This window comes from Pleurodeles waltl, chromosome 6 (genome assembly GCF_031143425.1).
Source record: "Pleurodeles waltl isolate 20211129_DDA chromosome 6, aPleWal1.hap1.20221129, whole genome shotgun sequence".
Classification (NCBI taxonomy): domain Eukaryota; kingdom Metazoa; phylum Chordata; class Amphibia; order Caudata; family Salamandridae; genus Pleurodeles; species Pleurodeles waltl.
This window is the reverse complement of record NC_090445.1, coordinates 98,903,314-98,928,160: the sequence shown is the minus strand read 5'-3', so window position 1 is coordinate 98,928,160 and position 24,847 is coordinate 98,903,314. Positions and strand designations below refer to the sequence as shown.

The following is a 24,847-nucleotide window of genomic DNA, read 5'->3' as shown; positions in this document are numbered from 1 at the left end:
CAGAACCCTGGTAATCATAAATATTACATCCACCCATAGATCATTTGTCAGGCTTCTTCTTTAGGCTACACATTTATTTGCAAGTTCTCTAAAACATAGGCGCTAGAAGTAGTGACCAATAAGGATACCTTTTAATTTTGTTTTTATCTTGTCACATTTTCTGTGCTGTAAAATGTCAGACTATGGGCCTGATTTCAACTTTGGAGGACGGTGTTAAACCGTCCCAAAAGTGGTGGATATACCACCTACCGTATTACGAGTTCCATAGGATATAATGGACTCGTAATACGGTAGGTGGTATATCCTCCACTTTTGGGACGGTTTAACACCGTCCTCCAAAGTTGTAATCAGGCCCTATGTCTTCTGATAAATCGCTGCTTATTTTAACACAGAGCGTAGTGTTTACTTTTCTGTTTCTGACTGCAAAGTGAGAGGATTCTGTAAACTGAACCATCTGATAATCTTGCTGCGGTGCAGGGAGTGTGAAGGGAATGTTTGTAGAATGTCAGTTTTATTCTAACACATAATAACATTGAAAGGTCTGTAAATGACTACAGATATTTCAAATTATATCAGCAGTTAAGAAAGCACAAATGAAGCACATTTTTTGTAATTCTAAAGTACGATGGAAACTAAAAGTTTAATGAGATTTAAACAAATTAAGACACTTTTCTTGGTGTTGTGCAATTGATCAATATTTCCTGAAACCTGATTTTCGCACATTATTGTGTGTGCGTTGTATATCAGTAAAACTGTAAGTCACTGCTAATTTTATGTTCATTTCAGTGGAAAATGTGATGCCTGTAATTGACAGTGTGCTACCAAACCATGCTTTAGTAATATATTTGTTACAGTGTGCGCCAGTATGCATCACCGGCTATGCTTATTTCTGTCCAGCTGAATTGGTGTGGCTCCTTTTCATACTTGTTTTTTCTGTGGGTGGCACTTAGATTTTATTACACTCCATTTAACTTCAGTGATGTAACTTCGGTGGCAGCACCCCAACTCTGAAAATTGGTCCAGCAGCTCTGCCCTAAAAGTGAGACGCAAGAGATCCATGCTAGGCAGTCTTCATTAGTCTACAGGTATATGGTATGCGACTGAAAGATATCCTCCCTACGCCTCCTTGACTTTACAGGTAAATATGGACAGGCTGTCAGTGCCCAGCTCATGCAAGGGGATGTAGGTCGAGTCTAGGTAATATACATCACAATTATCACATGTGGTATGTGGAAACTCCATCCACTGCTGTGAGTACACAGCACCTAGTACTATCTTACAGTACGAATGGGAATCAAGATGGTAGAAAGTACACAAGGTAATGTTGCAAACAGAGGATTATATTAGCAAATCCCAGGCCCCTGCTATGACACTGTATACTGCTCACTATTAGTGGGTTTTCAAGAACACTGCCATACTTCTGCAAAGAAAATGTCACAATAATGCAGATATAGATTCATTTGAGATGAGAAGTATGTGCAAACATAAAAATCACCATGGTTAATTGATTGTGATTGTGAGCTCCTAGACCGCGGCCACTCCGCAGCACTCATATTCCTCAACCTCTCAGCAGCTTTCGACACGGTCTCCGACAGCACTCTGCGCACCAGACTCGACGACATAGGAATCTGCATTAGAACCCTGAAATGGATCCACTCCTTACTCTCCGGGAGGATGCAGAAGGCCAGACTCCCGCCCTACACCTCCAGACCCACAGGAGTCAACTGCAGAGTTCACCAAGGATCCTCACTGAGTCCCACACTGTTCAACGTATACATGGCCCCTCTTGCTGCCATCATCAGAAGCCACGGTATGAACATCGTGTCATATGCCGATGACACACAACTCATCATTTTCCTCACCGAAGACCCAGATATGGCCAAAAGGAACTTTCACGCAGGAATGGAAGCCGTCTCCACCTGGATGAGTGAAAGCTGCCTCAAGCTCAACTCCGACAAGACGTAGCTCATTATCTTTGGAAATGCCACTTCAGCTTGGTACGACTTCTGGTGGCCCTCATCCCTCAGCGCCCCCCCCTGCACCGACCGAGCATACCCACAACTTAGGAATCATCCTCAACTCCTCCCTATCCATGACCCGCCAGGTAAACTCTGTCGCCTCCTCCTGCTGGCACACACTCCGCAAATTCCGGAAGATCTTCAGATGGATCCTAGCAGACTGTTGCAGGACAGTCACCCACTCCTTAGTCACAAGCAATCTCGACTACGGCAATGCCCTCTACGCTGGCACCTCAACTAGGAACATCAAAAAACTTCAGCTCTAGAACACCGCTGCTTGACTCATTCTGGACCTCCCTCACCGAAAACACATCTCCCATCACCTGAAGACCCTCCACTGGGTTCCAGTCAAGAAGCGAATCACCTTCAAGCTTCTCCCCACACGTACAAGCCCATACACAATGCAGGACCAGCCTACCTAAACCACTGCATCCCCTTCCACACCCCCGCCAGATCCCTCTGCTTCGCCCAGGTGGCCCTGACCACCGTCCCTCGCATATGCAAAACCACTGCTGGAGGACGATCTTTTACCTACACTGCAACGAAGAGCTGGAACAACCTCACTCTGCACCTCAGACAAAGCCCGTCGCTCACCATCAACAGGAAGAACCTCAAGATGTGGCTTTTCGGATGAGGCCCCTCCTCTCCCCCAGCATCTTGAGACCCTCACGGGTGAGTAGCCGCGCTTTACAAATACTGATTGATTGTGATCAACACACTGCAAAACAGGGGGTTGCAGTTCTGCCAAAACTAAGCTAGTGGGGTAGCTGGTGTTTGCGAACACCTAAAACGGTACACTCACATAGCAATTTCCACGGCAGTCTATATGCACTGTTTCTGGTAAAGTGAAAAGAAAGGGGCATTTGGGACTAAAGGGAAAAGAGGCAAGGGTAGCAAAGCTTCTCAGAGGATGGTGGACTTCTCTCCCTGGACAGTGTATGTCCAGTCACGCAGCTGGCCTAGCATACCAATGTCCCATGCAGGTGGGATTTAATATGAAGTGCACAGCTTGTCTAGTGGTAAAGACTCTTTATAGGTACAGAAGAGAGGGCATTGGCTACAGGTGTGCATCAGACTTAGAGTTACATGCTCTCCTTACACAGGAGAGAGTACCGGGGCATTGCCTCATTTGTGCATCACACTTAGCATTACATGCTCCCCTTACACAGGAGAGAGTAGTGGGGCATTGCCTTATGTGTACATCACACTTAGCATTACATGTTCGCTTTACACTAGAGAGAGTAGCAGGGAATTGCCTTAGGTGTGCATCACTCTTAGCATTACATGCTCTCCTTAAATGAGAGAGAGAGAAGCGGGCATTGCCTCATGTGTGCATCACACTTAGCATTACATGCTCTCTTTACACAAGAGATTAGTGGGGCATTGCCTCAGGTGTGCATCACACTTCGCATTACATGATCTTCTTACACAAGAGAGAAAGTAATGGGGCATTGCCTCAAATCTGCATCACTCTTAGCATTACATGCTCCCCATACACAAGAGAAAGAGTAATGGGGCTTTGCCTCATGTGTGCATCACACTTAGAATTACATGTTCCCCGTACACAAGAGAAAGAGTAGTGGGGCATTGCCTTATACATGCATCACATGTTCTCCTTACACAAGATAGTAGCGGGGCACTGCCTCAGGTGTGCATTGGATTTACCATTACATGCTGTCCTTACACAAGAGAAAGAGTAGTGGGCATTGCCTTATGTGTGCATCACACTTAGCATTACATGCTCTCCTTACACAAGAGAGAGAGTAGCGGGGCATTGCATCATGTGTGCATCACTCTTAGCATTACATGCTCTCCATACACAACAGAGAGTAGTGGGGCATTGCTCATGTGTGCATCACACTTAGCATTACATGTTCTCCTTACACAAGAGACAGTAGTGGGGTATTGCCTCATGTGTGTATCACACTTAGCATTACATATTCTTCTTACACAAGAGAGTAGATAGGCATTGCCTCAGGTGTGCATCGCACTTAGCATTACATGCTCTCCTTACACAAGAGAAAGAGTAGTTGGGCATTGCCTCGTGTGTGCATCACTCTTAGCATTACATGCTCTCCTTACACAAGAGAAAGAGTAGCGGGGCATTGCCTCATGTGTGCATCACTCTTATCATTACGTGCTCTCCTTACACAAAAGAAAGAATAGTGGGCATTGCCTCAGGTGTGCCTCGCACTTACCATTGCACGCTCTCCATACACAACAGAGAGTAGCGGGCATTGCCTCATGTGTGCATCACTCTTATCATTACGTGCTCTCCTTACACAAGAGATTAGTGGGGCATTGCCTCATGTGTGCATCACTCTTATCATTACGTGCTCTCCTTACACAAAATAAAGAATAGTGGGCATAGCCTCAGGTGTGCCTCGCACTTACCACTGCATGCTCTCCATACACAACAGAGAGTAGCAGGCATTGCCTCATGCGTGCATCACTCTTAGCATTACATGCTCTCCATACACAACAGAGAGTAGTGGGGCATTGCCTTATGCGTGCATCACACTTAACATTACATGGTCTCCATGCACAAGAGAAAGAGTAGTGGGGCATTGCCTCATGTTTGCATTACTCTTAGCAGTACTTGCTCTCCACACACCACAGAGAGTAGTGGGGCATTGCCTTATGTGTGCATCACTCCTAGCATTACATGTTCTCCTTACACAAGAGAAAGAGTAGTGGGGCATTGCCTTATATGTGCATCACACCTGGCATTACATGCCCTCCTTACCCAAGAAAAAGAGTAGTGGGGCATTGCATCATGTGTGCATCACTCTTAGCATTACATGCTCTCCATACACAAGAGAAAGACTAGCAAGGCAGTGCCTCGTATGCATCACGCTTAGCATTACATGTTCTCCTTACACAAGAGATTAGCGGGCTTTGCCTCAGGTGTGCATCACACTTAGCATTACATGCACTCCTTACACAAGAGAAAGAGTAGTGGGGCATTGCCTCATGTGTGCATCACTTAAAGCATTACATATTCTCCTTACACAAGAGAGTAGCGGGCTTTGCCTCAGGTGTGCATCACACTTAGCATTACATGCACTCCTTACACAAGAGAAAGAGTAGTGGGGCATTGCCTCATGTGTGCATCACACTTAGCATTACACGTTCTCCTTACACAAAATAGTACAGGGGCATTGCATCATGGGTGCATCACTCTTAGCATAACATGCTCGCCATACAAAAGAGAGAGAGAGTAGTGGGGCATCGCCTCATGTGTGCATCACTCTTAGCATTACATGCTCTCTATACACAAGAGAAAGAGTAGCAGGGCATTGCCTCAGGTGTGCACTGCCCTTAGCATTACAAGCTCTCCATGCACAACAGAGAGTGGTGGGGCACTGCCTCAGGTGTGCATTACATGCTCTCCTTACACAAGAGAAATTGTTGTGGGGCATTGCCTTATGTGTGCATTGCACTTAGCATTACATGCTCTCCTTACATAAAAGAAAGAGAGAGGTGGGGCATTGCCTTATGTGTGCATCACTCTTAGCATTTCATGCTCTTCTGACACAAGAGAAAGTAGTGGAGCACTGCCTCAGATGTGCATCACACTTAGCATTATATGCTCTTGTTACACAAGAGAGAGAGAAGCGGGGCATTACACTTAGCATTACATGTTCTCCCTACACAGGAGAGTAGTGTGACATTACCCCAGGTGCACACTGAACTTAGCATTACATGGTCTCCTAACACAGGGGACAGAGAGTAGTAGCACATGTCCAAAGGTGGGCATCGGAATTAGCATTACATGGCCTCCTACTACAAGAGAGTGAGAGCAGTGGGGCACTGTCTCAGGAGCACAATGCACTTAGCATTACATGGTCGTCTAACACAGGAGAGAGCAGTGAGACAATGCCTACCAATAACCACCCTAGCCACCCAACGTCCTGCACATCAGCACTGCAACTAACCTAACAATGACTGCCCTGGAGACATAAACTCCTGCACAACACTACTGAGCAAAATGCAGACATTCACCTCCTTGGACCCCCAAACTCCTGAATATCACCACTGAGTAAAAAAAAACAGACAATCACCTTCCTAGACACCCAAACTCCTTCACGTCACTATTGCAACAAATTGACAGTGGCAGGCCTAGGCACTCAAACTCCTGCAGCAAACATAAGTGGCGGCGCTGAGCGTCCAAACTCATGAAAATCACCACTGAGCAAACAACATTCATCTCCTTGGACACCGAAACTCCTGCACATCACTAATGCATTCAGAATAACAGTGGCTGTCCGGGCACCCACACTCCTGCACATCACCACAGCAGAATACATGGTCACCTCCTTGGACACCCAAAATCCTATTCATCACTCCTGCAGCAAACATGACAGTGGCCGCTCTGGACCCACATATTTTTGGGAATCACAAAATTGTGTCGAACACAGCAATAGTCACTCTGGGTATAGGCATCCTGCACACCCACTGCACTGGGCCAAACAGTGGCTGCGCCGGACACCAACAAACTCTTCACAAAAGGTAAACAAGCCACATGTACTACTAGTTGGCAGTTGTCACACCGCCAGCGCTAGTAGCCAACTCAACACACAACGTAATTTTCACGTACAGTTGAACGTAGGCAGTCCCCGTCCTCTGTTGAGAAGATAAGGGTGCAAATTAAGTGAAACGGTTTCTGGGTTACCACAGAGCGGATGAATTCCTCACCCCACCACTGCGTGGGACCGAACAATGCGCCGTTGGCGTGCGCGGGCTTCAGGCCCGGAGACCTGGACCGGTTCCAGGCCCGGGCTGTGTATCGCAAACTCTCGCGCCCCTGCCTTTAGGTCTCTTCAGTTGGTGGGGCGGAGCCTCCTCCGCGGTAGTAAACAACAGAGAGGTGTGCCCAGGTCCTCCTCACCACCTGAGGGTTGTAAACACAAGTGGCCTCCCGGCGACTCCAATGGCGCGGGAGGGGGCGGGTTACCCTGGCATGGAAGGGTGGCAGCGAGCCAGGGTGCACTGTGTGCATCAGCTCAGAGCGCCAGCCCGCCAAGCGCCAACTGTACAGGGCAACGGAGAGATTTTTCCGACAACTGGTCCTTGTGACGGAGGTTGGGGGTCTGTTCGCGAGGGACAGTTGTGTGGCTGTCTGCCCCCCCCCCCCACTGCTCCCACCAGCCCATTCTGGCTGCGAGGGTCGGCGGCTCCTAAAACTCTCCACGCTGCGCAGAGCTCCTCAGGCGGTGTTACCGGCTAGGGAAGCGGTTTGTTGTGTAACCCCGGTGTATACGAAGCCTGCAGAATACGTTAAATACACTGCTCACCTGCCACATGCACAGATGTGGACTCTGCATTTTTTAGTTTGCACAAAACACATCTTCATTGTCACGTACTGACTATGATCCACGCTCTGATCCACTTGTATACTGCTGTAGAGTATAGCGCTGCAGAGGAAAATTCCTGTAGTAGGCGCTTGCCCGAGATGGCGGCAGGGGGGTGAGTCTGTGCAGGCCCGAGTGTGGACATTGAGGCAGCTAGAGAACACCTCGCAGAGATTTTGCTCCAAAGGTAGGCCCCACTCCTGTGGTACTACAGTTATTGGGTACTGCTTGGTACTCCACTGAAGGAGATGACCGTGATAGTCCAGTGGTGGGTATTACACGTCTACCCTACTGGCTAGCACAGCTGTGGCTGATACACTGCCACTAAGACTCAGGTTTAGGATTACCACACTAATATCCAACCAGGTGAATTACCAGAGTACTACAAAACCATTTGAGTACCGCAATATTAATCAGCTACCCTGTACACAGGGATACCCAGCCACTGGAGTACCAAAGTAATACTGTGGCGCAGGAAAGTTGAGTGGTGCTATTGAACTGCAGTGATTTAGTGTGGCCTGTGTACCTGCTTGTTGGGTATTTGGGTATAACTGTTTTACTTTCAGAAGTGAGTCGAGTAGTTGCTGTATTACCCTCAGGTGCCATGGTTCTGGATCCCTTGCAGTTTGGCCGGTGTAGTACTCCAGTGACATTTTATCATTGCGGTCCTCCATTGCTTTGTTGGTACTTTCTTCAATAGTTGGGCATTACTGTGGTACGTCAATGAGTGGGTATGATAATGGAGTATCTGCGTTATACGTCAGGAGTTGGGTATACGTTCTACCCTTTAGGTACCACTAGAGTACTACTCTGGTTTGATATTGTAGTGAAACATCAACAATTGAAAAATACTCTGGTGCTGCAGTGGTTCGTTTAGCTGTGGGTTTTTGGAAAGCACTGTATGCCACATTTCTGCGGATGCAGATCACCTTGAAAAATGGCAAGGAGCAATGCATATTCTGGCCACCCAGGCGGTTCTGATTCGCCACTCATGGAGTTGGAGTGTTGAAACTGATTCCAGTGTGCCTCCTGACAGTTGCAAGTACAGATGAAAAGGCCACCAGTGTTGGAACCAGGGTGGTAAGAGCAGGCCTTGAGTGTCTCGAGAACAAGATATTGCAAGTTAGGTGCACAATATTGAGAATAGTACCTTGAGGCGATGCCCATCAGCCATCCCATCTAAAATTTGCTTCTTCCAAACCTCTTCTCACCAGGACCAACATTATTAAAATGTAGTTTTTACAAGGTTAAACAATGTTCCATAAGTAAGGGCAGCGGCTTGGACTAAAACATACGCTTTCAAAACCCAAGGGGTTGATTAATTTGAAATCCGTGATAAACTTGTAAAGTGTGCCTCTAAAATACAATATGCCATAGAGCATTGTAGCTACTTTTTTTGAACAATGAGCTAGGGAGTGAGCTAGTGGACTGGCATGTGTGGAGTCTGTTCCTGCCATCATCAGGGCGAGGGTGAAGGAGATAAGCTTGGGGTTACATGCAGAGCCCATGAATGTTTTCTGTACTTAAAAGTTTTATAAAGTGCTACATGTGCACGAGGCCACTGCATAGGAGGCTGCATAGAAGGAGATAACATGAATATATCAGCGGTAGAGTCCAGGTGGCTGAGTACTAATGATGAGTACTGAAGAGATGAGAGTTAGAGACCTGTCGGATACTTAACAGTGAGAAGTACTGAAAAGATGAGAGTCCAGCCAGATGCATAACAATGAGAAGTACTGAATGCATCAGACTAAAAGTCCAGCTGGACATGTAACAATGAAAGGTACTGAATACAGGCGAGTTAAGAGTTCAGAGAGATGCAAAACAATAAGAACTAATGGAGAGACAAGAGTTAGAGCCCAGGCAGATGCATAACAATGAGTAGTACTGAAGAGACGAGAGTGAAAGTCAAGACAGATGTGTAACAATGAGTAGCACTGGTAGTACTGAAGAAACCTTTGCGTAACAATGAGAGGTACTGAATACATGACAGAGCACATGTGCAACACGTATAAACACTGAATAGATGAGAGTTAAGGGTCCAGCAGATGATAAACAATAATAAGTACTACTGAGTGGAGGAGAGTCCAGCCAGAGGCACTGCATATAGGAAGGAGTACAGCTGGCTGTGTAGGGTGAGCCCTAGTCTGGCATCCTTTAGTGGCTCTCATGAGGACAATAGACTTAGTTGAAGGCCTCTTTGAAGAGTATGATTTTTAGAAGTTACTTGTACTAAAGATATCCTGTTTGAAGGCGAGAGCTCAGGTAGTGGAAATAAGGAAGCCTAGTATACTTTCAACACAATGCCCCAAAACATTAACACTGCTTCTGTTTAAACATGGGTGATCTGGTCACCCAAACTCCTGCCATATCCCCACTGCAGTAAACCAAGCACTGGCCACTGTGGACACCCAAACTCCTGCATATCACCACTTCCTTCAACTATGCACTGGCCACTGTGGACACCCGCACTGCTGCACATCCCCACTGCCCTAAACAACACATTGGCCACTGTGGAAACCCGAACTCCAGCACATCACTACTGCCCTAAACCACACACTGGCCACTGTGGACACCCAAACTCCAGCATATCACCACTTCCTTCAACCACGCACCGGTCACTGTGGACACCCAAAATCCAGCATATCATCACTTCCTTCAACCACGCACTGGCCACTGTGGACACCTGAACTGCTGCACATCACCACTGCTCTAAACCACACACTGGCCACTGTGGACACCCGAACTCTTGCATATCACCACTTCCATCAACCATCCACTGGCCACTGTGCACACCCGAACTCCTGCACATTACCACTGCCCTAAACCACACACTGGCCACTGTGGACACCCTAACTCCTGCATACCACCACTTCCCCCAACTACGCACTGGCCACTGTGGACACCCGAACTCCTCCATATCACCACTTCCGTCAACCATCCTCTGGCCACTGGGGCCACCCGAACTCCTGCACATTACCACTGCCCTCAACCACACATTGGCCACTGTGGACATCCAACTCTTGCACATCTCCACTGCCCTCAACCACGCACTGGCCACTGTGGCCACCCAAACTCCTGCACATCACCACTGCCCTCAACCACCCCCCGGCCACCGTGGACACCCTAACTCCTGCACATCACCACTGCCCTCAACCACACCCCGGCCACTGTGGACACCCTAACTCCTGCATATCACTACCGCCCTGAACCGTGCACTGGCCCCTGTAGACACCCGAACTCCTGAATGTCACCTCTGGGCTGAAACACACAATGACCACACTAAATCCTTCAAATCTTACATCTCATCATTGCATCTCATCATGGCACGTAACCTAACCTAGCGACCCAGGGCACACAAACTCTTCTACATCACCACTTCGTCGAACTCAACAATGGCAGCCCTTGGCAGGCAAACTCACCCATAACATCACTGCGTCAGTCCAGTTAATTAATGCTAGAGGCAGTGACATCAGTCTTAAGCTAATCACTATTGAGTAGAACCAAACAATGACAGGCTGGCATGCGCGGGCCTTGGGAGACCTGGAACAGATCCAATACCATTCAGGTTGGTTCAGTTTGGGCCTCTTTCGCGCCAGTAAACAGAGAGGAGTGCGCGTTTTCCGTAACAGGAGAAAAGGAGGGACAGAGTTACACAATCATGCAGGAGTGGCAGAGAAGTAGCGCACACTGTGTGTATCAACTTTGTAGAGAACAGAGAGATTTGCAAGGCAACTGGGGTCCAAATAAGGCAGTGAAGTGTGGAGCTGACTGTACGTACATTTTTGCAAAGTACTGCAGAAGTTGTTGCGGCGGTGGTGGTGTAACTTACTGTGGACTTGGGTTACAGTATGTTTCTGGAACTGTAGCCTACTGGTTGAGTATTACTGTAGTACTGCGGAAGGGTATTAATCTTGTTCAGTACTGATTAAGTAACACTGTGGCACCCAACTAGTTGAGTATTACTGTAGTACTATTGCAGGGTGCTACTCTGGTTCTGTACTGGTTAAGTAACACCGTTGCACAACACTGGTTGAGTATTACCATAGTACTATGGTAGGGTGTTACTCTGGTTCTGTACTGGTTAAGTAACACTTTGGCACACCTCTGGTTGAGTATTACTGTAATAGGGTATTCATTTGCAACCATGTTGGCTAAGTAATACTGTAATGCTCCAGTAGGGTAGCTGATTACTCCGTTGACACTGTTATAAGGTGTTACTCTATAGTCGTCAAGAAATACAGCAACTCTCTAGTTATAGGTATTACATTTTTTGGCAGTACAGTTGTACGTGAGTAGTTATGTGTTATCTGTGGCATGCGGTAACACTGCAGAACTCCAGTGGATACTATTTAATTAATGGTCTTAGTGTGTGAATGTAGGGTCTCCTCAGTGGTGGCAGCACCCCGCGAGCGACTGGCATTAGATTTATATTGACGTTTTCAAGTTTCCTGGTAGCATGTTGTGCCTGCCAACACCATGTAGCCAATTATAAAAACAGAACACGACTATCCAATTACGTATGCAAGCAAAACATTATTAAAATGACTGACTATAATGTGTCGGTTGACAAAATGGGAAACGGTTATAGTCAGGGGCACAGCCTCCCTCAACATATAACTGAAGTGATTTACCAAGAGCCTTCACTTAAATTGTAAGTTTAGATGAAAACTGATAAAGGAGTTAAAAAAATCTAACGTCCATAAAATTCGAATATGGGCTGTAAATAAAATGTAGTTTGTATTGAATCAATCTGTGGTGTCCCTGTTTTAAAAGAGGGCTGTGTTCTGGAGATAAGTGTTTTTCTCTGACAGTCAGTCCTTTGAGTTCCTGGATCCAAAGTTACACTTGGTGTAGCTGATGTCTCTTGCCCGCGAGCATCATATGGTTGAGTTGAATCAAGAGATTCTTTGGTCCCACAGTAAGAACATTCAAAGGGGTAGCCTTGACCCAGGCACACATTATAAACTCGTCACTGACTGCACCTACCAACTACTTCTACACTGTTGACGTAAATCTGTGACCTTTATGCTCGTCCACACACATAAAAACAAACATCTGACAAGCCTGTAAATATCTATGTTATGTGTATTTGTGTAGCGCACAACTCACCTGGGAGAGTATTCTTGCTCCATCATCTCACCAATGATAGGTCATTACTGATGTGCTGCAGGGCCGCATAGTACTATGTTACTCCTCAGGTTATTTACTATGGTACGCCAATAGTTGTGGACCCCAATGGTCCTCTAATTGCTGTGTTGCTGTGAAGCCACAAAATATTACTGTGGTACCAAGTGGTTGGGTATTAGTGAGCCTCTACTGTGCTGGGTAGAGCTACTGCACTCCCTAGGTAATAAATGTGGTACTCCACTGATGATTATTCTTTTGGCACTGGGATATTGAGCGTTACTATGGTACATCAATGTTGGATATTAGTTCAGTGTTACAGAAAGGAGTCTTATTATGGTTCTGTTGTGCTACATTGGTGTGTGTGACTATGGTGCTTCAGTGGTTGGCTATCATTGTAGAGCAATAATATTGATGTACTCTGTTGGCTGAGTATTACTATAGCTTAACATGTATTTGTAAAGAGAGTGTTCACCCTGCAGGGAATTCAAGTACTTAATAATATACGTTTATTGTTATCTGACTGAACGATACTCACTGTCCTAGAAAAGATGAAAGGCTTTGTGGACCTGCTGTTGATGGCCCAGTTGCTGCCTGGCTAAGCCGCAGTAAGAGATGAGCTCTCAGCACTGCAAAGGAGGTGGTGGCGTTGCCCCAGTTCTGAGGAGCCGCTGTCAGTAGCCCACCTTATGCATGGGGACATTTCTGTCGGAGATGCTTGGATAAGGACCAGCAATTGCCAAAACATCCTTAGAGTTGTCCCATTTCATGCATGAAGAGCCTGTTGTCACAGATGATATCTGTGTTCTACACAGGAGGCCTTGGAGATGGTGCAGTTCATACACAGGGAGTCTGTTCCTGGAGCTTTGTATCCTGGGCTTAGGTAACCCGAGTACTAGCCGAAGCATTTTCTCCATCACAGGGTATGATTCTGCCCTTCATGACCTAAAGAGGCTGCTATCAGAGGTGTGCGCTCTGTGCAGGATACTTTGGGGCTGGTCCCGCTCTTTCATGCAAAGGCAGTGCTCTAGTTCTTACCTGTGGAGGCTGCTGGCAGCACAAGAAGCCCTGGAGTTTGCCGGCAGAGATGAGATCTGCAGTAGAAGCCATGGAGATGGCCCAGGTCTTACCAGGGGAGGTTTCTGCCAGAGAGCAGGAGCTGACCCCCAATAGTTGAGGGAGATCTTGGTGCTGGCACATGCCCTGTCTGATAGTCAGTGGCCAGGCTGCTCTACAACAGAGGGTGATAGGTCCTTGGAACTAATCTGGCTCCACTTACCTAATGAGGCTGCCTCACTTGGCTCGGCTGAGGTCAGAGCATGAGCTGGAAAAGCAATAACTAGACGTGCTCTTCTGGCAGATAAAACCTAGGATCATCTGAAAATCTGGTGGCCAATGTCAGAGCACAGGGTTTTCAGGGAAGGCTGCTGAATGTTCTTCCCAGAGCTTCGGGCAATGCACCACTGTTAGTACAGGCTCTATCTGGTAGGCAGGCATTTTTGCTCTGGACCCTTGAAATAGCCTTCACTATTTTTTTTCTAAGGAAATTTCTCAGTTTAAATATCGATGATTTATTGACTCACTGCTGTGTGGCATAACTCCACCCAGCCATTTGCTGTCTAGCTTGGACTTGTCAACCATCACTATCACAGTTGAACTACAGTTGAACCAAAGATCTTACTGATGGGACATATGAACAATTTGAGGAACTCTGTCAGTGATCCCGGGCCCACAAGATGAACGCCAAGTTAATCAGGCCTCTGCTTTTGTTCACCACAGGCACCTAATGACCAGTAATAAATGGATTCACTCCTGCGATTGGTGCTCTTGGCCCTATTTTCAGGGGTCAGGACTGGTCTATAAAAGGCTTATGTGACATTTTATCTGCTCTGGGGACCCTGTTTTCTGGTGCGAGGGGTTGCTCGTCACTGGAGACTCACGTAACCATAGAGATGTTCCAAACCTTGGTGCCAGGGATGCTTTTCATTGTCTTTTGGGCTCGACTGAAAGTTCAGGCTCCTTAGAGATGCTCTGATCCTGGGAGTCACGGCTGCTGTTCACGGTAGACAGTGGATACCTTATAGTTGCCTCAAAGGCCATATCCTCTGCGTTCAGAACTGCTATTCACAGGATGTGTGGGGACCACAGAACTCTCTCACTGACTTTTCGAATCAATGTCATTGATGTTCAGTTGAGGATGAGCTGACCTAACACCTCTTCCGAGCGTTTGCCTCAGGGGTCAGGAGGCTTCTCTTCATAGCAGGCTCAGTAGTCTTGGGAGCTGCCTCAGAGGTCCTGTCCACAGGATTCAGGACTGCTTTTCACAGGAAGCGCGGGGACCACAGAGTTGCCTCAGGTGACGCAACTGCTCTTCACTTGAGGTTGGGCGGATCTTACAACTCTTACAATCCTTGTCTTAGGGGGGTCAGGAGGCGGCTCTACATAGCGGGTTCGGAGGTCCTCAGAGCTGCCTCATAGGCTCTGTTTTCAGAGGGCACCTCTTCACTGTAGCCTCAGGGGCCATAGATGTTCCAGACTAGTAAACTCTGGTGGACATTCGAACTGCTTCAGGACATGGAAGTCCTTAAACCTGCTCCAGGCCGAGTCCTCGCCTCAGCGCTGCTCTCCATTGGAGGCCCGGGGGCCTTGGAGGGTCCCTGCCCGAGCAGGGTGACGTCAGAGGGCCGCAGACCGAGGGGTCTTGGAGCAGCGCCAGCTCTCTCGTCCTTAAAAAAACACTCCGGCAGAGCTCTGGGCTCCGCGCGCTGCCTGCACCGGAGGTTCAGGAAGCCAGACGGAAGTTGTTAAGAGCAGCAGGAAGATGAATTGGTGACACTTTTGACCCGCGGGCATTTCCTGAACAAGCTGAGGTTTCCTGCACAGACTGCGGGTGCTAAGCAAGTGGAACAGAGCTAGGGAAAAGGAGGAGAAACGCCGTATTAGTTTACGTTTGCGGTGCGTTCTGCATCTCAGTGTAAGGGGTCTGAAGCAATCGTGTAAATATTTTGAAGTGACACGTGGAAAACTTGTAAGTGTCCTTTAGCGGATTGCACATCGGAAGTATGTTGTGCTGCACTGTGTGGCTACTGGATTCCTGCACGTGATCGCCTGCTGTGATGCAGGCTGCACGAATTAATACATATTTTCAGCTCGCTAACCAGACAAGCCCAAACGGCCTGTTTGCAAAAGACGTATTTTTGACTCGCCAAGTACTTTGGTCGATCTGCAGCACGCCCACTGCTTACCCACTGGTTGGCTTTATTGTCAATCTCATTTCTCGCTTCTTATTTGACACCTTGCCTTCCCTTTCTTGTGTTTGCTCCTCCATTGAAGCACATCCTCTTTACCTTTGTTTGATTGGCTGATTTGTATCCGTCCACTGCTTCCTTTTAGGGAACTACTTTTTCTTTTTGTGTAAACACTCCGTGAGTGCATTTGTTTTCTTTCTCTCTTCTTCATGTCCTTCTCCCCCCAACAAACTCCCACCCCAGCTGCTCTCTTCCTATTGTGATAATTACTCTCTCCCATCGGTCCCCATTGCTTCCCTCTCCAGACCACTCCCCATTGCTTTCCCTTTCAGTCCATTCCTCATTGCTTCCGCCTTCACTCACTTCTTGTTGCTTCCCACCCTCCTGCCCACTCCCTGTTGTTTCCCCCTTCCACCCTTCTTCCCACATGACCACCCCACATTGCTTTCTCCCACCTTCTCCTCCATTGTGACAGTACTTGAATTTTTTTTTCTGTTTTTTTTACCTATGTTTGGAAAGCCGGGCTGCTGTCAATTGCTGCTCCGCAATTAAGAAATCACTTTTTTGCTAACAAATAATTTTTTTATTTACAGATCCAAGCGGCGTCTGCCATCCTGGATTGGTAAATGATAAAAAAAAGCTATGACTTCTTCCTCATAAGCTGGCGTGTGCATGGGCCATTATGCATGTGTGCGCATACATTTTTTCACATACGTGCACTTGCGGAATGATAAGGCCCCGTCATTGTGCCTTTTTTTGTCCATAGTGCACAGCATTGGCAAAAAGCATTTTGTTTTTTCTCCAATGTTTTGCAGCATTTACAAAAAGACATTAAAGAAGCAGCAGGTCAACAAGCCCTGACCTATTGACTTTGCATATGCTAGTTAGTGTGGGCTGACACCACAATAAGGTGAATGGATACATCTGAAATATAACCAACCTTTGCTTTGCCTCTATGCTTACATACACACTCAAAACTTCTTTGTGACCCCGTGTCATGTGACAGAAGATGCCGGTCCTCGGTTTTTAGCCAGCAGCACTACTAAAGCAAAACTACAAGCCCTAGAATAAAATAGTCTGGGGTCTAAAAAGACAGGACTGGCTGAAGGTGTCACCACTGACTATTGTGCTGTGGGCAGAACAGAAGGGTAGGAGGGACTCAGAGGAAATAGGACTGAGACAAGACAGCAGAAAACGTAGGTGAGAGGTTGGAGACCTGACACAAGTGTAAGAGGTGGGAGTTGGGAAAATGACAGACACAGTAGATGGATGAATAAAGGGAAGAAGCCCAGTGAGCTTTTAAGTAGGTGACAAATTTGAGAACATTAGGTTACTGTTCAGGGTGATCTCGAAGCCAGGTGCCTGCCCAGGAGCAACCTTCAAGCGGTGAGTCGTGGCAACTGCTGTGCGCAGACTAGTAAGGTGTAAATTGTATTTAAATATCAATTGTAGCGCATGACGAGGCATTAGAGCACTTTACAGGCTACTCCTGAACCCAAGAGTGGAGTTAAATACTTAGATTAGTCATATATGCTTCCTTGTGCTTTATTTGTGCTAAGTTTGGTAAGTTTATGCTCTCAAATTGTTATGGGCTTTAATAGTGTTTTGAGCAGGGATAGAATAATGGAAGTGGAATGGAAAAGGGAAGTTATGAGTTATTAGGAGTAGTGGACATGTGCATATATCTGTTATTTGCGTGAATTGGATAAAACGGAAGTGGAAGTTTGAAAAGGATGTTTGAAAGTTCATAGTAGTTAGAAACATTTGGGATGCGTCAGAGAGAGAGAAGAGATGGGACAACGGTTGAGGGGAATAGATTTTTTTCTTGAGTGTTACAAAATATCACTTATGTTTATTTTCTTGTTGTGGATTGTTTCACCGATATCATTCATTTCCCAAGTGTATATGTGGATATTTATACATTTCAAGTATTTTATTTAATCAAATAAATACAAAATATTTGTTTGTTTGCCAAATGTTTTACCAAATTAATTCAATTTAAATATTTTTACAAACAAAATAAAAGGAAAATCTAACCAGTGATGCCTTTTTGAAAAGCAGCGTGGGGTGTTATCAATTTATACCCTTCGGTAACGGCTATTTTTACAATTTCCTTTGTGTGATCTGTATTGTACCTAATTGTTACACTGTTGATGTAGTTTATTTATAAAATTATGCAATCATATTCATTTGTATCTGTAATATGCAACTGTCCTCAGTAGCTCAATTGTTTTTTGGGGAAGAGACCATCAGTACCAAGGCTGTGCCAAGAGGCCAACGCAGCTTCGACCTGCCACGGAAGCATTGTTGCAAGTAATCAAGTACTCAAGTAAGAGTGCAGCCATTCTTATCTAGTCAGATACCACTTTTTAACCTTTGATAAGTACTTGGGCTACCAGGCGTGCCAGCAGAAGGAGGGGCAAGCAGGTGAAACATCTTTGTGACCCATAACCATGGAGAATGCCCTACCTTTATGGGACTGTGCACACAGATTGTGGCCTATTCAAATGGTGAAGCTTAGGGGTGCTCCAGGGTATTTTTCGGCTTGCAGCGCCTGGGGCTGCAGGAAGCTTGTTGTGATCCAGAAACCTCCTGAATTTGGTATCATACAAAGTCCTCCTTGCAGATAAACTTGTGGGGGCGATGACTGTAGACAGATTGTCTCCTCATTTTTACTGGCCCAGCATCAGAGTAAACATTGGGAAGCACCGCTGACCTACCAAACATACCAAATGTCTGGGAAGTAAGGTGGTCAGCCAAAAGCCCCCATGTCAGTGGTGGATGCTAGACAGTGAGTAGGTAGTGAAGGAGATAGGCTGACCCCCCGGATTCACCACCTAACTCTTTGTACAAATGCATACTTGCTGCAGCAGACCACACCTGAGATGGGAACCTTCAGACAACATCCTTGAACCCTGATCGCTTTTTCCTATATGGCTTATTTCAAGTTAATCATTTCTTAAAGGGTACCAACATTGTGTCTACCTACATGAAGGCAGTGTGGAATAAGTATGCAGTAACCTACAAGTTCTCTAACTCCATCCCCATGCCTGCAGGTTTGTTAAATGGTTTATTAAAACATTATAATGAGCACAATGGGAGCTTTCGAGCAGCTTGTAAGGCAGAAGTGGTATATCCTTCAGCCATACCTTTTAGTTTACAGAAAGGCACCTCTGAAAGACATACGGTTCAGCCTCTTTACACTTATCTTTCTTTGTTCTTTCAAGGGAGCTTACACGTTACAGAAGAAAGGATGGGAAGGAAACCCCAAGTCACCACCTCTTAGGATGTGGTGGATTATGTGTTGAGCCTTATAAATCAGACACCCGGGGTCATGCTTAAGGCAAGATCCTATCTGTAGGTTAAGTGAGAACTAATGAAAACATGGACTGATCAGACTACCAACCTAGCAGAAAAATAAGAGGTTCTCATCATAAAGCATTTCAAGCCAGGGCATTGAAAGACAAGCAGAATGGTCTTTACACTTGCTAATGAGATCAGATACTTGGGGACATGTGAGACACAAGAGAACTCAAATATTTACAGGTACAACCTATACCACCACTGAGCGCATATTGATGCTCTTCATGTGTATTTTTAAAAGGAAGAGTGGAAAGTGAGATCCTCCATTACCTCCTGCAATGAGATGAGAAAATTGGTTTACAAAAAGAAGTGCAACCTTCCTCCAGCCTGATGTCTGAGTTACAGGGAGATTGCACAGCTTTACTAAAGTAGTATTCAACATTAGTGTCTTTATGCCCAAGATTGACCCCTTACACATATACACGATTGACACTGTGCCAGTCTGTCAAATCAAAATCATACCAGATGTCAGATGAGGTTCAAGGCTTTGTCAACATGCTGGTAATATCGGGCACTAAACCCTACATAAGTCATTTGATAACCCTAGTCATACGACACTTAAAGGAAGGGCCGACCTACATAATGGTTTGTGATGCATACAAAGGCCTCATTAGTGTCACCAAGACAGAAGCCACTCTATTCACGAAGTGAGGTGTTCATTGATTAGTTAGGGGCCTCTTTTGACTTTCCTCTTTTGACTTGCCCTGTGGGTACTAGCAAATATCTTTAACGCCAGACTACAGAGGAGAAATATCCTTTTTGAACACCATTGAAGATTTTACAGCCCTAGGTAACACCCACTTTGTGATGAAGAAGGCACCTGCCACTTTACAGCGTCAGGTGCTCACTAGCTTGGATGATGCCTGTGTCATCTGCATAGAGGACAAACCTGTGTTCAGCTCTGTTTAAAAGAAGCACCATATCTTCCATTGGCACTTCAATGGAATCAGACCGCGTTTAAGGTTTCTCAATGCAAGATTCTCCTTTGTTAACTGTCCACCTTGGAGACTAAGTAAAGGAAAACAAATCCTCTCCAGACCTATTTCTAGGTAATTCCGTACTTGCAGCTTTCTAAACCACAGTCTGTGCCTGAGCATACTTCGACCTTACTTGGTAGGTGTTCTGAGTCCTGATCCTACAACATGTTCTGAGCAGTGAGCTTAAAATATACTAATGTGGTCCCAGATCCATATGTTCTGAAGCAGTGCCCCATGTACCAGGTTCATGCGTCTCCAGCAGTGAGCCTATACCAGACCACGTGTTCTCCCATTTACCTGTAACTAGTCTGTTTCTCGCCGCAGGGATCCTGTAAGACCAATGCGTTTTGTGCAATTATCATATAAAAGACTGTGGGCAAAAGTATAAGAAGTACATTTATTCCCAGTGGGTATTCTGTAATACTTTCATGTAACAGTGGTTTTGCAACTCATGTCTTTGTTTCCCCAAATTATCCTATAGCAGATCTGTGTGTCTACAGGAGTGGCCCTGTAACAGATCCACATGTTTAAGCAAGGATATTGTAACAATTTTCCCTCAGCAGTGATACTATTATAAGGCCTTTTATTACCATCATTGATCCTAAAAAAGACCAATATTTTCTGAAAAGGTATCCTGTAGCAGAAGTCTCCAGAATTAGTCTTTTAGCAGATCAACTTGTTCCCAGTAATCATCCTGTAACATCTATTCTTAGCAGTGATCCTATAACAAATTTGTCTTCAGCAGTACTCCTATGAGAGGCACATTTTTAATCACAGCAGTCTTCAGAAACAGGCCTCTGTGTTCCCAGCAGAGATACTGGAATAGGGCTGTGTGTTTCCAGCAGTGAACATGTAACAGGTGCACATGTTTTCAGCAGTGGTTCTGTAACAGTGTGTAGCGAGCAGTCATCTTTTAAGAGCTGCATGTGCTTCCAGCAGTCACCATGTAATAACTGCTCTCATCCTCTCACCACAGTATGTACAGGCACAGACATGAAGCTCCTCGTCCCTTCCAGCCTCCAAGACCACCACCAAGCACTACGCATGCTCTACACCGACTGTCAAGTCGTGCAAGGCAACCTAGAGCTGACTTACTTGCAGGCACACGATGACCTGTCCTTCCTCAAGGTGAGTGCAGGCTGCAAATGGCAGGTAAAGGAGCATATGACTGGGTGTAGTGGACATGGGGGTGAGCACGGTAAAGTGTTTAGGGGCCACGAGGGCACACTTGTGACAGGTTATGTGTATGTAACTGGACGTATAGGTTATGTGTGTGTAATTGGACGTGTATTGGGGACAAGGAAGGGAACGTGTGTGATAGGGGGGTTTGAGACAAGACAAAGCCACAGAGATATTCTGATGACTCCATATTCCAATGCCAGCAAACTAGACGTGCAATTGCACAAAAGCCTTTATTCATCCAAGTAAAACCGCAAAAATACAGTGCTAAAAATTCACACGCGCAAGTTCCATTGGTCCAACAACATTTTACCTCAGTCCTTATGCCTTACTACAGTGTCACATGACTTATATTCAATAATTAGGTGGCATCATTTATAGTCCACCAATAGACATTTTTACAAGAAATTTGAAAAATACCTGTTTTGTATCACGTAAGCATAAGGTTCACACTAGGGGCTATAAATTCCACAAAGCTTCATACAGACCTAATCGCCATACGACAGAGTTCTGTCAACACAACAGCATTTGTCCATGGGAAAAAGCCATAAGCTAAAACCATATCCGTACAAATACAAAAATATTTCTTGTCAGTGCAAGTACATATTGATTTTGAGTTATATGAATAGAATAATTTTTAAAACAATACACAATTACTTTGACATATATTATATATATATTGGAGATTATCACTCATTTATATTATGCATATTTCAATTCCCCATTTAGAATTATTGAGCCTAAAACCAGTTTGCAAGTTATCCGAAATATAAAAACATATAGAACCAAATAAAAGAAGTGTATAATCACATTTTCCATTAATAATATCTACATTAAATGGAATTGGAGTCTTTAAAACATACCATATTCAAATGGAAAAAAATATACATTCTAGTTACATATTGTACACTTTTAAGTTGGCAATCAGTACACCTGTGTATAACATTAGTAATACAATTCCTCATTTAGTGGCAGTCATAGCCATATATCACGGAGACCACAAACACAATACTCAATTCATTATAATCATCGTACTTGGAGCCCCTATTTAATTGTGTGCCGTCCTAAAAAATGTGTCAGAGCTGCTTAACTATGACAACTCCTGTCCCAAATTTAGAATGTTAGGCCTCATAGTCCCCAGTTTAGTTATAATCTTCGACTCCAGTATTAATTCTTAGTTTCCATCTCTCACATTTTTTCTTTCATTTACAAATACCAACACATTAAAACAGCGAGTGGCCACTGTTGTGGCATTTTTGTAATGTAATGCTGCAGGATATATCTTCTTGTCTAATAATAACAACACTTTGCTCCAAAGTTATGATTCTCAGTTGACATGTAGTGCACCCGATGTTCAAAAAGTCAAAAGGGCGTTGTGATACATACAGTATATACCAGCTCTACAGCTATTACACTTAAAAATTATGTACTGTAAAAAGTTTTTCCATTTGTTCCATTTACCTTTAATATATTTAAATAAGGCAAAATCACAAGCATTGCAATTACCACAACAGTAAAATCCTATCTCTGGTTGTGAGCTTCTGTTTAAGCTAAGACGTTTATGAATACTGCTTGTCATTTTATACTTTAAGCTTCTGATAGCTACTTCTAACCACAGAATCTTCACTTTAGAACGTCTGCAGGCACCAATCTGGAACAAGAGACTTTTCCATAGCAGTGCTCCCCCTAGGTGGCGTCCTGCAACCCTGCATATAAATGTCACCACTGGTCGCTGAAGTCAGTTTATTCCTTTCTGTGCCTTCCGACTCAGATCCAGAGCTCTGCTCCCATTTTTGGCAGTTTTCCGACAACTTCTAAACTATCTTACTGTGTGCTAGGGAACAATAACCCTACCAAAAACAATATGTTTCAAGCCATGCAGTGACCGCAAAAAGCAGATGAAGGTCACAAACCCACATGAGGTGAGTCTTTGGTGTCTGGATTAGAGGCACAACTCTGAGTCGTGTGAAAAGTGCACCTTTATGCACTTGAGTGTGATCTGTGACTGGGAGATGAAGTTGTACATCTCAGAACAAGAAGAAGCTGCGATCTCTGCTTTGGTCCTGCTCACGCTTTTTAAGTTGCAGGCCCAGACTAGGTCTCAGTCTGAAGGCCACTCCTACAACCGTTCAGCATCGCGCTCGAAGCCATCTGGTAAGTCAAAGTCTAACCTAAAACATATGAGAGCAAAGCAAGGCTCAACCCCATCCTTCCACTCTTTCCCCATAGATAAAGCACGAGGGCTTATAATTTCAATCGCACTCCTTCAAGGTCTTGGTTACAGATAGATTTCTTCATTGATTTTACCCTCCCCAAGTTTCCTAAGGCATTGTCAACCCTCAGAAGATTGAGGCCTTCAAAGACACCATGCTGCACATTTTCAGTTCCGGCTCCTTCTAGCATGCCTTTGGGCCCAATGTAACTGTGGCCTCCTTTGGGGTACTGCCGGTGGGTCCCTCCCCTGGGCTGTCTGTGCTTATTGTGCCTTTGACCCTCATTACGGGACCCACAGCCATACCGTTACAGACTTGCTCCGGCTCTGAGATCCTTGGTAGTGGCTGCCACCAGTGCCGTGCCAGCATCTCTGGTGCCAATATCAGACCCCCAAATCGATTTCAGCTCAAGCGTGACTAATGTTATGCTACGAAATCACAAAAGTGCAACCGGTCGTCCTGCAGCCTGATCCTCACCCATTTCCTCTGTCACATTGCAACTACTAAGGAGGCTCCATTATCTTTTTGGTTCTAACTTTAGAGCAGGAGGCAGCCCCGGATGCTGAGGATGGTGAGGGGGATGGCTTGCCCCGCCCTTGTTATAATGATGACGTCTCATTACTTTACAGAACACCAGTGGGCTTGATACCACTCCTGAGGCAGAGCTTGACTCACCCCTGGGGCATCAACTGAAGAGAGTACATCTTTTGCTGTGGTGGTATGAAGGACCACTGAGGCACTAGAGATTTAGCTTCACTCCATCGAGACCAAAATTAGTGTTCTGACTGAAATTCTGCAACCTTTGAGCCTTTACTTCCTTTTAATGGTGACCATATAGATACTTTGATGGCTACTTTGTGGAAGCTTGTTCTTGCCCGCCTGTAAATAGGCAGCTAGCCAGACATCACAGGCTGCCATCTAGTAACTCGGATTTCCTCACCAAGCAACCCACCCCAGAGACTTTTTGTACAGGCCTTGAGCAGGAAGGTAAATCCAAACTCATTTCCAACCACTCCTCGGGATGGGGAATCCAAGAGGATTGATATTTTTCTCAAGCACATCTTTTCTTCCTCTAGTTTAGCACTGTGGTCCGTAAATTCAGTTTGTCTGCTAAGCCCCTCCACTAATGCCCTCTGGGACATGGCCAGGGAGAGCTTGCTGGCAGTTCTGGAAGATCTTAGAGCCCCTCTGGCTCAGACAATGCATGATGTACAGGACTTGACCAGATGTGTTATTCACGCAGGCCTGGATGCTACAGATTACCGGGTTGGGTGATCAGTACCAGTGTTGTCCTTTGTACATATGCATGGATGCAGTCCATATAATTCTCAGGCAATGTACAGCTCTCCCTAATGGATATGCCCTTTG

The 24,847-nt window shown here is 45.5% G+C and overlaps 1 protein-coding gene across 1 annotated transcript in view; it reads left to right on the top strand.

Annotated features, from left to right (window-relative positions):
- The window catches only part of ERBB2 (erb-b2 receptor tyrosine kinase 2), a 245,972-nt gene that overhangs the window by 115,102 nt on the left and 106,023 nt on the right, over nucleotides 1–24,847 (top strand). The window contains exon 2 of the mRNA XM_069237437.1: nucleotides 21,064–21,215. Within this exon, the coding sequence (XP_069093538.1) occupies nucleotides 21,064–21,215 (152 nt within the window). The remainder of the gene's footprint in view (nucleotides 1–21,063; nucleotides 21,216–24,847) is intronic.